Genomic DNA, 19,502 nt, shown 5'->3' on the forward strand with positions numbered 1-19,502 from the left:
TTAAAATGTGGACCAAATGAAATTATCAGTCACACACAACCATTTATTTATTTGGATAGATGAAACACTTATTTTCCAGATTCCCAGACTGAGATTCCTCAGTCTCCAGTACTAAGAGCTGTTCCACAGCCAGGCTCCCATTCCATTTCACAGAGTGACTGTGTTTCACAATCTCCACATGTTCTGCACAGTCATGTGACTATAGACAAGGGCTGGAGAGCCTATGGCCTCTCAGAGCCTCTCAGACTCCAGCTCCTATCATCCCACACTACTGGCCATCTTGGCTGCACCTGATGAGAGTTGTAGTCTAACAACATAGGGGCAATGGCGATGATATTAAACCTCTAAGAAAAACTACAGCTTGGACCCAGAAAGTCTTGCATTGGTACCCACTCTGAATTCTGTCAGCCTGGTTCAAACTTTACAGCACAGGCTAGCTCTGTGAGTCCTGAAATGATATACTGTCAGTAAAAGTCTATTGAGGAGTCTTGTAGGAAGCTGTGAAAGTCAATGACCACCCTAGCAATCAATCATTTATGTGTTCCCTGCAGGCAACACCGTTGTAAACACAGCAACTGCACCTGCTACTGGAGCTGAATCCTTGGTCACAATAATGTGATATGAATGAGGCAAAAATAATAAGGCCTAGCCTTCTCTAGCCCACCTTTGATGGCTAGATGTTCAGTGCCAGCTGCCATGCAGAGACACGTGTTATAGCTAGGAATGGAAGGATCTGCCATTTTTGTTCTTCTCCCCTTTCTCAGTTTCCCAACACAGTTTTCCACATTTGGCAGCAATTTGTGTGTGTGTGTTTTTTAATCTCCATGAAAATACAGAAGCATTTTAGTGTGAATTTCCCCAAAGAAACGCATATTTATATGCAGTTTTCACAAATGTACACATTTTTGTAAGCATTTTTTCTTAATATAATGAACTTTTGTCTGCTATTGTCTGCTGAAGGCTTTCTTTTTTGTGCACCCTTTCCCCTAGGACATGTGTTTTTTGCAAACTTTGGTTGGAAAGCTGCATCACAAAAATTTGGATAAGTGTGAAGGGTACCTATGCATTTTGTTTTGGAAAACACACATTTGATCAATTCGGCTTTCCGTGTATACTGCATCAAATTGCTTCCCCATCCCTAGTTATGGCAAGGTGGGCTCTCAGTCCAGTTTCATGCAGGTGATGAAGGGAGGTGGGTAGGAGAAAGAAGAAGCGAGTGAAAAGGGGTGACACAGAGAGAAAAGGGGTGTGGGAGAGAGAGAGAGAAAAGGAAGGGGCTCTGCCCATTGCTGGCTCTGATCCTGCCATTGCTGGCATGTCCCTTCCCCAGACAGATTATCCTCAAGGAAAAGGTGGCCTTCAATGGAAAAAAAGTTGCCAGTGTTATAGCGTTAGGAGAGATTCTAGCTCTGCAGATAAAGCAAAAGAAATTGCTTTTCAGCCTCTTTTTCTTTCTCTCCCTTTTCACCTGGAAAAACAGCCTTTCACCTATGAAAAACGATGGCATTACTTGCTGATAAGCAGTGCAATTTTCTCACTAGTCTTGCTAAAAATAAATCCCCTCTGTTCTGCTAATTAGGCCCATACATGCAAAGGGGGGGGGGAGGCTCACATTAAACCCTGATACTCCAAGCGGCTTTGCTGTTGTTGGCCATCACCATCCCAGCAAGGAAAGTAGAAGGCCTAACAGTCCAGTGCCTAACAGACTCCAGACGTCTGAGGCAGCAGTTTATTTAATCAATGGATCACAGGCATACACTCAGGAGACAGGCGCGCTGAAGCCCAATTCCAGTATGCTCAAGATGCGTATCTATATTTTGCCACTTAAGAGCACCACTATTTCCTCCTCACTGCGAAATCTTGCATTTGATTGTAAATTAATTACGCCAACAAAAAGTGTCTGCTGGGTGCAAGCTTGTTGAAGAATAAATTGAAGGTTCCTTTAAAAATGGGGCAAGATTCCTCTCACATTCGTTTCAAGCTGCGATGGGGAGGGAGAAATGCGATGCCTTTCGTCACCCAGTGCGAAGCGCCCCTCCGACTTTTCGGCAATTTTTAACAGAGGTGTTGAGAAAGGGGTGAAAGTATTTGCAGGCATGGGGGGGGGGGAGCTCACGGCTCAGTGCCAAAGCAACTGGGCAAGTCTTGCTGCATCACACTGTGCTGCTGACAAAAAGAGGGGCACTGAAACCACCGCAGAGCAGCACTAGGCAGTCTTCCACCCAGCGAACTCACGCACCACTACTTGACTGGCATACGTACCTCTGCCCTTCGCCCTCTGTTGAGATATGCACACACAGGGCTAAACGCGCCACTTCCACAAACATATAAATGGGTGCGGTTGAATGTCTGTATCACACGAACAAAGTTGCCGCAACCGTGCTGCAGAGGGAAGAAGAAAACAAACAAAAGGGGGTTGTAAATCTGCTCCCAGAGGTGACTGATTTCCACTGGGACCATAGGAGCCAACTTCCAGGGGCTGTGGGGGCTTCAACCCCCCACAAAAAATATTTGAGGGGGCTGGGCCCCCACAAAGTCGATGGGCATTCCCGTTCAAATGGCGTGCATGTGCTGCATCATGTGATCGATTATGCGGGGTGGTGCTTACCTGGGCTCCCACAATATTTTATTCAAGTTGGCAGCCCTGACTGGGACTGATGGGTGAAACATTTGGGAGCCCACCAGCAGGTGGAGCCAGAGCCAATGGCAGACAGAACCAACCAACTCTAATTTTGCCCCTGTCCTCCTCCCTGCTGAATTCCACAAGTGGCATCACTGAGACTACAGAGGAGGAACCTGAAGGACAGCGCCACCCTCTGGACTGCTTGTTAGTAATAAGGCTGGAGGGTGGCTGAAGGCAGACTCCTGTTGGTGGGGCAGTGCCCCATTTGTCCTAGTGGACCAACCTACACTACTTGCTCCCCAGTACCATAGACAGGAACCATACTACCTTAAGGCATAAGGAAGAGGAGCAGAATAGGTGCTCTAACAGATGCCTCCCAGATTATGGACTTGACTTGGCATACTAGGTGGCACAAGATTGGCTAACCCTGTGGCTAAGGAGCCACAAGATTCTCAGCGCCACCTGTAGATCAGGATCTGGACACTGACAGTTTCCATACAACGTTCCTACCTGCGGTAACCGAGTCCAACTCGTTGACAGCTATACTTGTACATGAGGACTTACCAGAAGAACCATTACAGTTGAGAATTGGTATACATGCACATCATAAATGAAAGGCAATGGCTGAGATAGCCCCTGAAGAACTTAAAGCAAAACGAAACAAGATCTCTCCTTTTCCCTTTTTGGCTCTTGCTATCACTTTGAGGCTGGAAGTGTCAGCAACATGTTAGTAGTCCTTTCTTGTCCAGACAGAGCCAACCCCACCCCACCCTCCAGTATCGAAAGCCTGGCATGCTTGTAGCATAGGCCCCAGTAAACATGAAATATTTAGCCACATTTTCAACATGTGGCAAGGTTTTCAAAGCCACACTCATAGGGAAAAACTGTAAACCAGTAGTTGGCTGATCCAAGTTCTGATCTCTTTCCTTCCTGCTATACTTTCACATTCTTCCTCATTCTACCTTTCAGGAGCCTGAAATGTGCCTTAGTACACAGATGTTTCCTTTCAGATGTGATGCTATGGAGGACCCATGAGTGGGCCCGTATGCCAGTTGTCAGAGCATCACATTCATGTTCCATTCTACATTCCATTCCATTGCACTTGTTTTACATGACACCCAGATATGGACGCATAGATTAGTTAAGCAAATTCAATTATAATTTTGCTGGCTCTCCCTCGTAGGTCTGTTCTGTCCCATTTGGCTTCCCTTTGGATTTTTATTTTTTTAAAAACCTTCCAGCTAGTCTCTGTTGCTCCTCAGCATCTCATGCATCCTGGAATGTCCACAGACAAATGTCCATTAGGACATCTTCTATGGGTATTCTGTGAAGCATGGAAGGCCGAAGGCTGCCTGGAGAACACCAAAAGGCAGTGAAGGATCTTATTTTAAATTAAAAGAAAGCTTTAACTTTACAACTTGTTAAAAAAAACTAAACAAAAACATATCCACTGTTCTTTGGCACCCTGCTGCCAGTCTCCCTGCTAGATGCACATAGAATCCTCTTTGTAGAAGTGCAACTTAGCCTCCCAGAAGTTTGCATCATTGACCTCCAGTGATTCTTACTTCTGGGAAAGTGTGTGCAGAAATGCAGCCTAAGTCTCATGCAAAATTCAGCCACATATTGCTCTCCCTTGAATACTGACTTCATTAATGACATACAGCATACCACTAGATTCAAATAAACATTCTTAATATATAAAGTACATTGCATTTTGCACAGTATGGGGAAATACTGGAGCTTGGTATATATGATGTATTAGATTGTTATAGTCATCTGGGAAGGGAAGCAGACACCATGCTAACATTTTCAATGCTAATTTAATTAAACAGAAATCACTTGAATCCATTACTGGTGACATTTTAATGGAAAATGCTACGCTCCATTACGCTCTGCAGATCCAATATTTTCCTCCCTTGAGAAGTGTGGATCAAGATAAGATCAAAATGGAAAAAGTATTTGCCGTATACTCCTTTTAATTACAAGTCCACAACCAAATGAATCCTTATTAGAACATAGCATAATATGCTATTATTTAATTAAGATTAGAAATTGTGCACCTTATTCAAATGCTGGTGGGAAAAAAGACCTGATACAACACCTAGATATATTTAATGGATCAACATAGAAGCCCTTTCTGAGCTGCCGCCTAGATGCATCACAAACAATTATTTATTTGGGGGCTGGAAAACTTTGACCAATCAAGTGGAATTTATTTATTACTATTTCTAAGTCATAAATAAGATGCGGGTGGCGCTGTGGGTTAAACCACAGAGCCTAGGGCTTGCCGATCAGAAGGTCGGCGGTTCGAATCCCCGCGACGGGGTGAGCTCCCGTTGCTCGGTCCCAGCTCCTGCCAACCTAGCAGTTCGAAAGCACGTCAGAGTGCAAGTAGATAAATAGGAACCACCTGGGTGGGAAGGTAAACGGCGTTTCCGTGCGCTGCTCTGGTTTCGCCAGAAGTGGCTTAGTCATGCTGGCCACATGACCTGGAAGCTGTATGCCGGCTCCCTCAGGCAATAACGCGAGATGAGCACCGCAACCCCAGAGTCGTCTGCGACTGGACCTAACAGTCAGGGGTCCCTTTACCATTTACCTATTTCTAAGTCCACCCTTTAGCACCAAAACAGTCCTCTAGATAACTTACAAAATATAAAAACAACAATCCAATCCATGGAAAACTGTATCAACAGATAAAATAAGTTGGACCACTCCAAGAGGAATAGTAAAAGACTATGAGAGGGATCAAAAGTCCCATTCAGTCAAGAACTTCAAATGTCTTCTCAGATGGACAAATTTTAGTAGTCATCTAAAGGCAGCTGTGATTGCTGCTGTAGATTTGCAACTGCGTGGCCCCTGTTCTCCATTTATATATTTACATTATTATTTAAATTATTAATTAAATTTGTATACCACCTTTCATCCAAAGATCCCTGGGTATCTCACAACAGAAAGATAGAAAATGAGAATACAAAATACACAATGAAACAAAAGCAAACAAATAATTCCCCTCTTACAAACACATTTTAAAAGCCATAGAATGTTAACCAGCAGAATGCCTGGCTGAAGAGAAACGTTTTCACCTGGTGCCTAAGGATCTGTAATGAAGGCACCAGGTGAGACTCCCTAGGGAGAGCATTCCACAGATGGGGAGCCACTGCATAATTTTTAATTCATTTAATAAAATCTTTGTACCACTCCATCATCAAAACCTATGAGATCTACCTACAATATAAAATAAATTAAAATTGCTGATATTTAAAACTGTTAGCCTATTTCCTCTCTCAAAAATGTGTACAAAACCAAAAGTTTCAAAATAGACATTATAAAATAAGATAACGCTTAAAAATCCAGGTAAAATTTACATGCCTGGGTAGGCTTGCTTGAACAAAGAAGTTTTTGGCAAGTGTTGAAAACAGCACCGTGAAGGTGCCTGGCTAATATCAATGGGCAAGGAGTTATTTTCTTAGGGTTCCTTATCTTTGAGCCAGACGGCCTCCTTAGAGTTCTTTCTTTGTCAGAGCAGCCTCTCAAATAGAGGACAGCTTCAGATCGAGAACTGCCCTCTGTAAAACTGGCCACCCTACTTGCACTTGGCACACTGAAATCATTTATTGTTATAGCTGCTACTAATATAATTTCCAAGTGCCTTTTCCCTAGTATTGCCTGAGGTGATGTACAAGTTATTAAGCTCGTAACAATTAAAGGAGTGGTTTGTTCGTTTGAGCAAGAATCACTCTGAGATTTGGAAGAGGTAATTGGCTCAGCAGATGGTTCTCGTGCAGTATTCTTGCTTTGACTCCAGTAACAGTCATGCCACATTTACCTGCGTTAAGGAAGTTCTGCTTTTTTTCAGGCATCTGTTCAAAATGTTGCTTTATAAAACCAATAAAAGGGTCTTTATGATCAAGCAGTAAGTGCTGTTGGAATGTACAGGGATTATTATTTTTTTCCATACAAAAGGCTGCCTGTACCATCTGGGAGTCTGTCCAGGCACTTACATTAGCATTAGCTCAACAGTCTGCAATATATTCTCTAGGAGATACGCAGAGCAAGCCTTATTAATGATATCCATCACTAGCAACAAGGTAAGCAAGAAATGGGTTTCCTTTTTTAAAAGGGGGGGGGGGAAATGTCCTGAACATAAGCAATGTGCTCATTTTTCCAGACATCAGGAGGGAAATCCAGGCTGTGTCAATATCTTGCTTGTTTCAGAATTTTGCATGACTCTTTCAGCCTGCAGAGTATTCAACAAAAACACGCCTCTTCCGCTACGCTTTTGGCTGCACCCAAGGCGCTCTTTCTCGGTAGCCAAACATTTAATTAAAAAAGGGGGAGAATACTTACTGTAGGATCTTTGCCAGCCATTTTGCACTCATCAACTTTGGTTGTTGATGCTGGCCAGAATATCTGTGTGGAAAGAAAATACATACATATACAAATATGAATTACATAATATTCAATGCGCATTTAAAGGGGTTGGGGAAATGTATCATTTCCACCTTGTTCAAACTACCACACTGCCTGCAAGGCATGCCTAAACTCGCAAGATCAATATTTTCACAGACCTGTGTTGCTGGGGAAAGTATTTTATCCAAGTTTTTCTTGCTCAGAGAAACTCTGAGCAAGCAAGCCTCCCACAATGCTGCGTTAGTTCAGTAACAACTGATAAAATGCATCCCAAATAGATCGTTTCAGTTACAAGCTGGCGTACGTTACAGCCTTCCAGAAAGTAGAACTTTTGAAGCTAATGGGTTTGTCATCTGAAGGTGGTGCAGGCCTTGCAAATCTGTGCCATGAGGAAGACAGTTATTGGGCAGATGACTGCCCTAACATTTGTTAACCTGAGTACAGCAAGGATGAAGGGATCCCAAATTGTAGCGTGGGGCCAGTTCACATCCCCACCCAAATATGAATTGTTGTTTGGGGTGGAGGGGGTGGCACACACATTCCCCCACCACCTGCATAAGGCACCATGGGACCTGGGTACCTTTCCCCATCAGTCAAGGGTTGGGTGAAAACGTGTGAATGAAAACTATGCATGCACAAATTTTGGCTGCTCATTTCTTGCTCTGTAACATAGCATCCACTGAGACAGTGGAATGAAATTTGGCACACACATTCAGAACACAGCCTCTCCATTTCAAGATGTATAAGCTCACACAGTGCCTATAAGGTCCTTCCACCGTAGGACAATGGGATTGTTCTAACTGGGTAAGTGAATGAAACAGTCTATTGAAAGCCTCCTCGGGTGTAGGAAAGATTGTGGACTGTGCCACTCAATTTCACCTATCAACAAAATCTGAAGTACATTGGAAGATCCTTCCGAGTTGAAACGTCTGCAGGGATTTCAAGGGAAACTAACAAGAATTTTTATCAGGTCTCTGGAGTTTTTCAGAATGTAGTAAGAAGCTATATCTTGGTTCCAACAAATGTGACCTAAAGCACAAAAGCTGTGCCCAGTCAAAGTTCTGCCTCATCAGAACATTCTGCCTAGCCAAAACATCTGTGGGGAAGTCAAAGTAGTGATTAGATTTGGGAACTAGGTCAGGATATCTATGCTCTGCAGCATAAAAATGTTAATCAAATAAAATGAGAGATAAAGTAGTGATGGCTGAACTCGGTCCTCCAGCTGTTTTGGGACTACAATTCCCATCATCCCTGACCACTGGTCCTGTTAACGAGCGATGATGGGAGTTGTAGTCCAAAAACAGCTAGAAGGCCAAGTTTAGCCATCCCTGCTTTAAGGGTTTTCAGATCAAGCACCCTTCAAAAGCACAAAGCTCACAAGTATGATCTGCAACAAAATGTCACATGAGGAGTGCTGCTGTTAGGATTCTAGCCACTCCATTTCACGCCCAGCAGCCAATTTTCTGTGCTCCCCACCCCTTTCATCAGTTGAGACCTATGTTCAAAATACCCCAGGCGCCAGGCACGTTTTGTGACTGGAGCGGGTCCAATTGCAACCATGTGGAGTTCTCTGGATGCCACGTTGGTGACGGACATCTCCATCTGGCTGGCCTCTCCAGAAAAGTACATGGTTCACCTCCCTCCTCCGTTAATCCCTACAACAAGCCTGTGAGGTAAGTTAAGAGGCTGTGACTGGCCCAAGCTAGATGGAAGTTACCTCCTATGTGTGGTGTGCAAATGCCGTTTTGGCTACAGCATGTATGTCAGAAACAGAGGGAATCATGGTACCTCTTCTATTTATCTCTCCAACTGCAATGGGGACCTTCTGTCCATATCACACTGACTGTAAGGATGTCTTTTGGGTGTTCTGTTTCCTGCCTTTTAAGATAGACATGAAAAGTAAGTTGATTGAAGCAATGGAACAGCTTGGACCTCCCTTGAAAATGCCTAAACCTCCTCAGGGAAGCTGACCTCCCACACTGAGAATCCCAGAAAAATATAAAGTTGCCCTCTGACCTTTGGTGTTGTTAGGAGTGGAACTGAAGGCGAATGAGAATAATCAGACATAAATATGTTTAAAATGATTGCACAAAGTTTGGTTGTTGTCATTGTTGTTTTTAACATGGACGCTGCTCATTTCTTTCAAAGTCTAGATCAACTATGTGCAAAAATGCTTCAAAATGAGGCTGATGTCGAAGAGTTTCTTTTTAGATGCCAAAGTATAACACAGGGTGTCACATAAGAAAATATGCTCCACTAAGCTTCCAGCTGAACTGAGCCCAAGAGCTTTAGTTAATTTCTAGATAAACATCTCAGCTTCAGAAGAATCCTCAACCAGCACACACCCAAAATCAGAACAATGGAGGGTTCATCTCTCTAGCAGGCTCCAGTTTAGACAAGCAGTAGAGAAAAATATATTTCCAAGCAGTCAGAAGGCAAACTCTTCATGTCATGCACATGCTAACGCTTGCATTTGATAGAAAGAAAGAAAGAAAGAAAGAAAGAAAGAAAGAAAGGTTGTAAAAAAGGCTTTTTGTATTTAATCTTATGGTACACCACTTTGATAACCACTGGCTGTGAAGTGGATTATAAATTTGTAAAGCAAATAAGTAGTAAATAATAATAATCCATTGTCATAAGCAGCATGACATGTCTGCTGTAGAATGCAGCAACATCTGGAGGTTCTCCACACCTGCTATAGAAGGAGACCTTAAAAATGCTTTTTTGAGGGTTCCATGTGCTTTCTCAGCAATCTTTATACCAAAATCTGTACTTGATCAGGCTGATACTAAAAGGACAGTGTCTACATTTCCCAATAAGTTACATGGGACTTGCTTCCAAGTAAATAGCTATTAGGCAGCCTGATTTGTCTAATGCACCTAATACTCTACCAGTGAGTTAATAGTTGTGAGATGTGGATAAGAGACTTTGCATCTCCCACTCTTAAACAGCTTTGCGTGATATTTCCATTGATATTTATCAAATTCAATTTTAATATTTTCTTCACCACTATCATATATTTTATCCCTCATAATGGCAGATTTTTATTGTTTATTTATTTATTTCAGAAGAAGAAAAAAATAACACCCCTTACCCTCAAGCTTGAAATCTAAAAAGACATGACACAAAGGGGGAAAAGAGAGGAAGGGGAAAGGAAAAATGAAAACTATGGCCTTGGTTGTAAAGAACACTAAGTAAAGAACAGTTAGATGTGAAAACAGAAAAAGGAATAGCAAAGAAGCACAGTTTCCATGAATAATGAGCAAGTGTCAGTTCTTTATGACTGTTGGACATATTCCAGTGTGTAGCAGTCTAATGTCTGGTGATGCTATACCCTGCCAATAATATATGGAGCTACAGCTTCATTTACTGTGTCTATAAAGTTGGGTAGCAATTATCTGGATTCCGGTTCACTCTGTGATGTTTCAGCAAATTCTGCTCAGACGATTCCACATAAAATAAATCCCTAATTTCTTTAATCGATTTAGCACTGTCAGTGTGACAACATTTTTTCCAGTGAGATGTTAAAGGGGGATTAGTGAGTGCAGTAAGGACCTGCATGTGGTTGTTCCAAAATCCAGATACTAGGATACAGCCTCAAGCAACACATGTTAACGTAGGAGACTGAATAAGGAGCCAAGCAGCATATTATAGAAAGACAATTTCTGTGCTTAGGAAGTCAGGAAACTGCTCATAATTGCTAACACTGTCTCTAAAAGTCAAGACTCCTCCTTTGTTCCATGGGATTAGTTTGAGTGCTGTACCAAAGCATTTCTTGAAATTTTTCCTCCCCTGCTAAATAAACTTCTATGTTTCTGCTATATTTTCAGGGAAGCATCAGAGTTTCTTTATAATCATAGGTGATGTAGATTGTGGAAACAATCCCTATTTTTGGAAGACTTTAAAGATGCCTTTTAAAAATGTTGCTGGCATGTCCATTAATGTCATTTCCGTCAGGCGTCCTCATTGCCAGATAACACATGTTGATGAATTTGTTTGCAGCTAGCTTGTAATATGTGCAATCAGATCCACCGTGGAGTTAAACACTGTTAATTAAAAGTAAAGAAAGTAAAGAAAACTCTACTGCCAGCTTACTAACACTCCCTGCCTCAGAAGCCAGGGCAGGACATGGTATTGCAGAGCAAATAAATATAGTGTGATGCAAAGACATGGGACGCGGGTGGCACTGTGATCTAAACCACTGAGCCTCTGGGCTTGCCAATCGGAAGGTCAGCAGTTCGAATCCCCGGGACGGGGTGAGCTCCCGTGGCTCGGTCCCAGCTCCTGCCAACCTAGCAGTTTGAAAGCACGTCAAAGTGCAAGTAGATAAATAGGTACTACTCTGGCGGGAAGGTAAACGGCATTTCCATGCGCTGCTCTAGTTTCGTCAGAAGCAACTTAGTCATGCTGGCCACATGACCTGGAAAAACTGTCTGGAGACAACCCTCAGCCAGTAAAGCAAGATGAGCGCTGCAACCCCAGAGTCGTTCGCAACTGGACTTAACTGTCAGGGGTCCTTTACCTTTTTTTAATGCAAAGACAAGAGCCTTCAGCAGCGTACAATAGAAAGTGAGGGACTATTTTGGCAGCAATTATTGGTGTAGGAATAGGGTGTTGTAAATACACAAATGTGTCCCTGTTTTGCATCTGTGAAATAAGGAAGAGTATTTTCTCTGCTGCCCATGATATGATTTCGTAGCCCAGTGAAGAGCAGTAGGAAAAAGACCCAGCATCTTCACAAACTATAGTTGGGCTGCTCTCAGGATGCAAGCCACCTGGAACGATCCAACTCCTGCTGCCTGTCCTGGGACTCCTTTTAAATTAGTTAAAACCACGTTGTTAACTCTCCATCACTGATGATCTGGGACTGAGCAGTTTCCAGTCACAATCTGTCTTTTGCCTTAAATGTTCCTGATATTGTCATTTCAGGACAATGTCAGGTCAATGTTCCACCTTCCAAGGGTGGAAGATGGCCACCATCAAAAAAAGCATGGCAGCCACTATACTATTGAGTTTACCTCTATTTGGACTCTGGCAGTCATTTTCCTTCTCATGGCAAAATAAGCAGAGATAAAAGAAGTAACAACTTTGTTTGGAAAGGTGGAGAACGTGCATTCACAGGTTGTACTTGGAAGAACTGGAGAGCAAATTTCCAGGGAGGAATTACACACCCCCAGGGAGAAAACTGCAATTAAGAGGCCATGTGCTTTTGCCTCTTACAAGTTTCATGGACTGGTTGGACACAGAAGAATGGTGGGAGGAACCAGCGAGGGAACCACCAAGGTCCAGGGGCTTTTTGTGTAGGAAGTAAAAGGCTCAGAGTCTGGGGAATGATGGTGAGATGATGAGTGGTCAGAGGGAGAAGACTGGGAGGATGTGTCAGAAGCTGAAGAGGTAACAGGGCTTGGTGATCTGGGTGAGTTTGTGGCAGGGAGCAAACCAGAATCAGAGGCAGAAGCAGGGGAGGAGAGCGGTCAAGAGGCAAAGATGAGTCAGGCTAGTGATGAGGAATGGATCTCCCCCTCCTTCTGAGAAAACCTCCCCACCCCCCTGGTCTCCAAGAACCAGAAGAGGCATGAAGAGGGTGAAGGATAGGTTGACTTCATGCAGGTGCAGTCTCTGATTGCTTGGGGAAAACACTCAAGATGAGGGGACTTTCAGTCTCAGCAACTGATCCATTATCTGCTGTGCTCATTAGGTGTGTCTGTCAAGTCTGTACGAATCGGATTCTTGCTAATAAAGAGTTAACTCCAACTTGCACAGTGTGATTTACTGCAGGCTCACTCTGTCCCCAGATGCAGCTGAGCTTTTCAAAGCAGCATCCTGAGAAGCCAGTAGACATGTTTCCCTGCTAGTTTACCTAAAGAGCTCCTTTAATGAGGTGCACCTGGGGGGAAAAGACTGCTGCTGAGAGACATCCTTACACAGGGATCCTCCTGCTCTGAAAGGCTTTCACCCTCCACACTCAGCAGCAGTCTCTCTGGCCATGGCTTGTCTTCACCAGCTGCTACCTCATCCCTTTTCCCCAAGACTAGGGTCCTTTTTTGTTGTTTTGAAGCGGAGCAAGGTAGCAGTCAGTGGTCAGGTATGAGTAGACTTAAGGAGATGAACCTGCTTAGGGTGGGCTCTCCTCACCTGGATTCTGCTTATAATAATCTAAGTGGGGTATTCACATAGCCAGCAACCCCTACTTCTAATTTTTGACCCATCACCGGACAATTTGTCAAAAGCACTGGTTGTAAGTCTAGGTTCACTAAAATAATAATACCCTAAATATCAGACAAACATATTTTCCAGCTTTGGACAGGAGCCCCCTCTCCAGAGTGGATCAGGCCTACCAAACTGCAGACAAATAGGTCCAGGGCCTTCTTGTGCTGGAAGTCAAAGGGATTCGTTTTCCTCCACAGTCCCAAATGAGGGGGCGGGGCGGGGAATGAGGCTCTGTCTTAAATATGCTGTTTGAACATATTGTTCTGCTAATGTACAAGCAGCAACTGTTCTGAGCAGGCGTGGAGCTGGCATGTTGCCTGACAATGGGATAATGATGAAACACCCTCCTTCCTCTTTTCTTTGAAAGCAGAAGCATGCAGTAAAACGATCCCAGCTTCCCAAAGCGCTTTGTGGACTTACACTCAGAGGGTCCTGGCTTATATTATTGATATTCAAAGACAGAATGTGATCTTTGCTGCCAACGTAGATGCGGTCCTGATCTTCATCCATCACCAATATCCTGTAGTCTAAGGGGTGGTGGGAAAGAGCATAAAACTGAGCGGTCTTCGTTTCCTGCAGTTCTGCGAAAGAAAGAGGAAGCATAGCTTAATAGATGCATTCATTTGTTTCCCTTGCTTGTATAACCGCATCTTGATAAAAGATGTAGCGTGCCAATAAAAAAGCAGATTTAGTTGTACCCTCAGCAACTTAAGAATTTAAATGCATCATTCTTAGACTGAAGTAAAGCATCTGAAATAGCCTTATTCATTCATCCAAATGTTGTCTTAATGGAAATTAATATTTACAGCTGTGCCTTCTAAAGCACATCATATATCAAATTAATCAATGAGAACTTTGCATATTATGGCCCACAGAAATAAACTTCATCTAACATAACTAAGATATAGATTAGCAGAATCAATTGAGGCTTATTTTCTGGGGAACTATTATGTCACAAAGAAATGTTTTCCCCAGTCTCTTAACAGCCCAACCCTGCGCATATCTACTCAAAGGTAAGTTCCACTGGCTTCTCTGGAACTTGCTCTAAGATAAGTATGTACAGGATTGCAGTATAAACTGATTTTAACTCTTTCATGTATAACTTTTTTTCACTTTTAAAAGTGCCTGACTTTTTAAAAAAGGAACAATCACACACACAAACACATACAGAGAGATATGTTTGTGTGTGCACAGAGACATTTATGAGCTACGTTCTTATTTTCTTGCTAACTAGGAATCATATTCAGATTGTCTAACTTTGCATACCATCGGGCTGCTACAACTCAACATTATGAATATTGCTAGAGGACAACACTGCTGGCATCAAACATAGCTTTGGTACTTCAAAATAAGCCACCAGCATTTTAGTGTGTATTTCTTCTAATAGACACATTTTTGCAAGCAATTTTCCTTAATAGAAAGAATTTGTGCATGTTATTTTTGCAAAAGCAGGCATTTCTATAGACATGTTCCCCCTAATATGTGCATTTTTGTGGAAATAATTTGACTGAAGCACTGCACTACAAAATTCAGAGAATTGTAATTTCAAAGGAGAGCTGTGTTTCTGTTCACATATTGTTTCAAGCCAACCATGCAAACTGCAGCATGACAGCATCCTTAGGATAATTTGTATTAGGACAGGTGTAGGGAACCTTCTGACTTGCAGATGTGGGTGAGCTACAACTCTTATCATCCCTGGTCACTGGCCATGTTTGCTACAGCTAATGGAAGCTGTTGTTCCAGCAAGTTAAAGATTCCCCACTCCTGCATTACAATTTTCAGTGGTGGTAAATTTGTGGTTGTTCATTCACACATGCCTATGTTCACCGATGAATACCCCCTCTTTCCACATAAGTTCAAGTGATCAAAGTCGAAGGATCTGCTATCATTTCATTAGAAATAATATGTTCTTTTTAAAAATAATAACTTTTAGTAATGACTCTCTCTCTCTTTCTTTCTCTCTCTCTCTCTCTCTCTCTCTCTCTCTCTCTCTGTGTGTGTGTGTGTGTGCGCATGATGGCCAGATCTGCAACTTTGATCTCCTGAAAAACAATCCAAGTCGCATGCCTTATGAATCTGGGAATGTCACCAAGGAAAGCATTCAAGCTTAGATGTTAAATGAGCCATTAGAAAGTAAAGCCTCTTAGCACTTTTGCAAGTAATATTTTTGCATGCCGATCAAAACAAGGCTCCAGTGTACTCCTTCAGTAAATAACTACTGACCCTTTCTCTACAAGAGTTACCTTTGTTCTCTCTGCCTAAAAATGGTCAATGAATAAAGTCTTGGCTGTCCTGAGGTGATTAAGTCAATACCAATGACAATCACACACTCAGAAATCTGATCTATAACAAACCAGTTACTTAGTGCTCCCATTTCTTAAATAACAATAGATTATAAATATTTGCTTTCCAGTACACTCTGAAGCTATTATCTGAAGGCAAACTGGAGTTGTACTGAGGCCAAACCATATGATGTGTGAAATATGTGGATACATGTTGATGTGTGTGTGTGTGGGGGGGTGAAATAGCAACCAACAGTAGGAGGAAACAGGTCATCAGGCTTGCACAAAGCAGGAAGTATGGGTTTAATCTTTTTGCTCCATGCCATTGTCCTCACAAATATGCCCCATAGCTGCTTTTTACCCTAGGAAGATCTACTGGAGCCAATTGAAACATCTCTCTGGAAGCAAACAGCAGCTTGAGAGGAGGGAATTTGTGCTGGGAACTCAGTGTTGAGAAAAAGAGGGTTTTAAATAATAAACCTTCCCTACAAGGCTTGATCTCCGTCTCCCAGATGTTATTTAATTGTGTTTGTTTTCTTCAAAAAAGAACAACAAACCACCAGCAGCTTGACCCATTGCCTACTGGCTTTGCCATAACACCAAGATCCACATCAACAGTTGAAAACAGAAGATGAAATAGAAGTGGCGGACAATGAATTCTGCATTGCTCCTCAAGGTTAGCCATCTTAACATTCCTTTTAATTTATCTGGACTCTACATCAAGCAAGTTCACATCTGCACATTTAGAGCACAACGGTAGCTTGCATGTGTGAATGAGCCACCACAGACCTGACACCAGAGATAGCTTATTTGTATCACACACAATACTTCTCAGCGGAATTGCCTCATTCAGCCAGCTGCAAATGATCAAGTCCTGAGTGGCAGGGGATTGAGAAATCAAATGATGTACAACCATGTGTAAACCAGACCGGTACCATACATTTCATTCTCACTGTTATGCTTTGGTTGCTGCCACAACAGACACTGAAATAATTTGTCTATGTGTCCATTCTCTGCATGAGGCATGCTGAACTGGAAGGCATAGGAATGACTCCCATGGCAGTGAGGATAGGCTTGCAGGCATTATCCTGCAACCATATTTGGGCAGAAAAAGATTGAGACTTAAAAGATAAACCCCAATATAGAACAGAAGAGGGGAGATAGATAGAGGGGAGATAGATAGATAGATGATAGATAGATAGATGATAGATAGATAGATGATAGATAGATAGATAGATAGATAGATAGATAGATAGATAGATAGATAGATAGATATAGATGATAGATAGATAGATTATAGATTCCTTTTTTTAAAAAGCATATAAGACATAGGGCCAATTCTTATTTGATTGTATTGATTATATTGGTCAATATTTTGCAAGTTGCTAGCTTTAATTAAAGGAGCATATAGAAATTACGAATTTCTTTAAAGGCTCCAGTGGAACTGCAATCCAGCACACACACAAAACCCCCACACCCACCATTTATGCAGTATCATTTGAATATAGACCCCGTAGAGAGTGTGGTGGCTAACCTGATTCAAAACACCCACCCACCCCACTCACACATGAAAACAAAGACCACCACAGCCAACCACAAATGAACAACCACACCCTAGGCCAACCCCAACCTCTCTCACCACCAAAGGAACACAAGTGAACAGCAGAAAACCCGCACAAGCAACGTTGACACAAATCCCCACATATATTAACTAAAATAGAAACATCGCCACCCGATCCCATCCCCACTCACCTTTCCCCCCTCCACCTAGGACATTTTTAGACCTTGTCCTAGAGTTGAGCTGAAAACACTACCCTACTGGGGCTGCAAAGGGGCCCATGAAAGTGAGGCAGCATTTTCTGCTCAGTATTATTAGCATGATGGAAGGATGGGCTCTTCCACTGACTGAACAGAAGGGATGGTGTCCCTCTGGCCTTCTAGATGTTGTTGGACTCCAACTCCCATCAGCTCCAGCCAGCCTGGCCAGAGGACCCAAAGTTTCATAGCATTTTGAGAGTCAAAGGTTTCCTATTCCTGCTCTGCTGCCAATGTGCAGTGGCTCAGAGCCAAACACTCAAGGGTTGATTCAAGTGAAAATCTTTGTTTGGAGGATTGCATAAACTGAGCCTATGTGCATCCGTGCATCCATGCTACACAGTAATTTAAACACACATTGGGATATATGCATCCCTACTATCCTTCGTGACATGGAAAAGATCCTGTGTAGGCATGCAAACAAGCCTTAAGTTAGGCTTATTATATGTGTGCAAAGAAAATTATAAAAGGCCACTCACTCATATATTAAAAAGAAAGACAAAAAGCAGTAAGCAAGGGTGTCAGTCTGCAGTTACGCACCATGTTTGATTAAAGACTTCTCTGAGTCCATATAGTAGCAATATGTGTGTCAGCATTTCCCCCCTTAATAGATTGAGTACCCTCCAAAAATCTATTTCTTATTTATTACAAAAAGATTGCTCTGTTGGCTTTTTAGCCAATAAAATATACAAACACTGGAGCTTAATTAAAAAGGTGCCATGATCAAAGCTTCTGCCGTATAACAAAGGAATGGATTTTAATTCCCCAAGATGCTGTTTAGAATTAAGATTTATTGTCCCAGTGTAGGATATGGGCTTTCTCAAGGTGCCCTTGGAAGTGGGGGAGAAGCCGGGAAGGGGGGGACATAGATATGGAACATTTTCTCCTTAACTCTAATGGTTATAGAAATATTTATTGTGCAGTAAGTTTAAACAGCAATACAAGGCAATAAATCCATGCCTGTCATGGATTGAGAGGGGACGAGAGCTGTTCATAAAACAGGAGGAGGGATCCAACCGTCCTCCAGATGTTGTTGGACTCCACCTCCTACCACCTCTGGAGAAATACCACAGTAGCTGGGGCTGATGCAAGTTGGAGTCCCACAATACCTGGGGGGGGGGCACAAGTTCCCCATCTCTGCTGTCTTGGACAAGTGCTTTGATATGACACACCTTTTCGAGCATCTCTTCGGCTTGTTTGCAATGTGCATTTTTGGGTGTCCAGATAAGAAATTCTTCACACACACAGAGAGAGAGCTGCAATCAATGAGAATGAATATTTACACAAATTCCTTAAATCATCGTGTAACTATGATCATGACTCAGACAAAGTTAGGTGCTAAACTATGCATGTCAAATCAGAAGTAAGTCCCTTATAGTTGAATGGAACTTACTTACTCCAGACCCTCCAAGGGTCCCTATTCTCCAGGGACGTCCCAGATTTTATCAGGGAATGTCCCACTTTTCCTTAGGATGTCCCTATTTTCATTGGAGAAATATTGGAGGGTATGGAATTATCCAATCCCTGAGCTATCTGAAGGCAATCCTGTATAGGGAAGTTTTTTTAAAAAATAATAATAATATTGTTTTTTATATATGTTGGAAGCTGCCCAGAGTAACTGGGGCAATCCAGTAAGATGTGTGGGGTACAACTAATAAAGCTGAATTACTGTGTCATGAAATGATGCATGTCTTAAAAGTGTGTCAACAACATGGAATGTTTGGAAAGCTCTGCTCCACACCGTGATCCAGCCAACACGAGCAACTTTACTCATGTTTTCTAGGTACTGCATAAGACTTATGACACATTTAGTGGTTAGGGCACGATCCTAACCTTCCCCTGGTTGGCATCCATCTGTCTCGGGAGAAACTGAAGGAGTCCGCCTTTGGGGGTGAGGTCAAGCTGTTGGAAGGTTGCAGCACCTGCTGTGGCTGTAGAGTAACCTTCCCCTACTCCACCCACAACCAGGTGGTAGTAGAGGGCTTTGCAGCATTGTGGGTTCATCTCCATATCCATGGCTCTGTAGCTCGTGGAGGCCACAGTGGAAGATGGGAGGGGCAGGACAATTGGGTCAGGCCCCATGCCTTTGTGTGATGACAGTAAGTCTAGCTCAGGATCCTGCAGAATCCAGACTGCCCCTGCACCAGAACTGCCCCACCCTC

General features: G+C 42.7%; 1 protein-coding gene across 2 annotated transcripts in view; it reads right to left on the reverse strand.

The window, feature by feature from the left end:
* SEMA3C (semaphorin 3C) overlaps positions 1-19,502 on the reverse strand; it is a 128,651-nt gene that overhangs the window by 54,799 nt on the left and 54,350 nt on the right. For both annotated transcript variants that reach the window (XR_014555829.1, XM_083701486.1), the window contains exons 3-5: positions 13,664-13,824; positions 6,971-7,033; positions 2,263-2,382 (exon numbers count right to left, since the gene is read on the reverse strand). Coding sequence is in view for 1 of the 2 variants with exons in the window: in XM_083701486.1 (XP_083557612.1) it covers positions 2,263-2,382; positions 6,971-7,033; positions 13,664-13,824 (344 nt within the window). In the remaining variant the exon portion in view is untranslated. The remainder of the gene's footprint in view (positions 1-2,262; positions 2,383-6,970; positions 7,034-13,663; positions 13,825-19,502) is intronic.

Source organism: Podarcis gaigeae (assembly GCF_964106915.1).
Source record: "Podarcis gaigeae genome assembly, chromosome: 10".
Lineage (NCBI taxonomy): Eukaryota > Metazoa > Chordata > Lepidosauria > Squamata > Lacertidae > Podarcis > Podarcis gaigeae.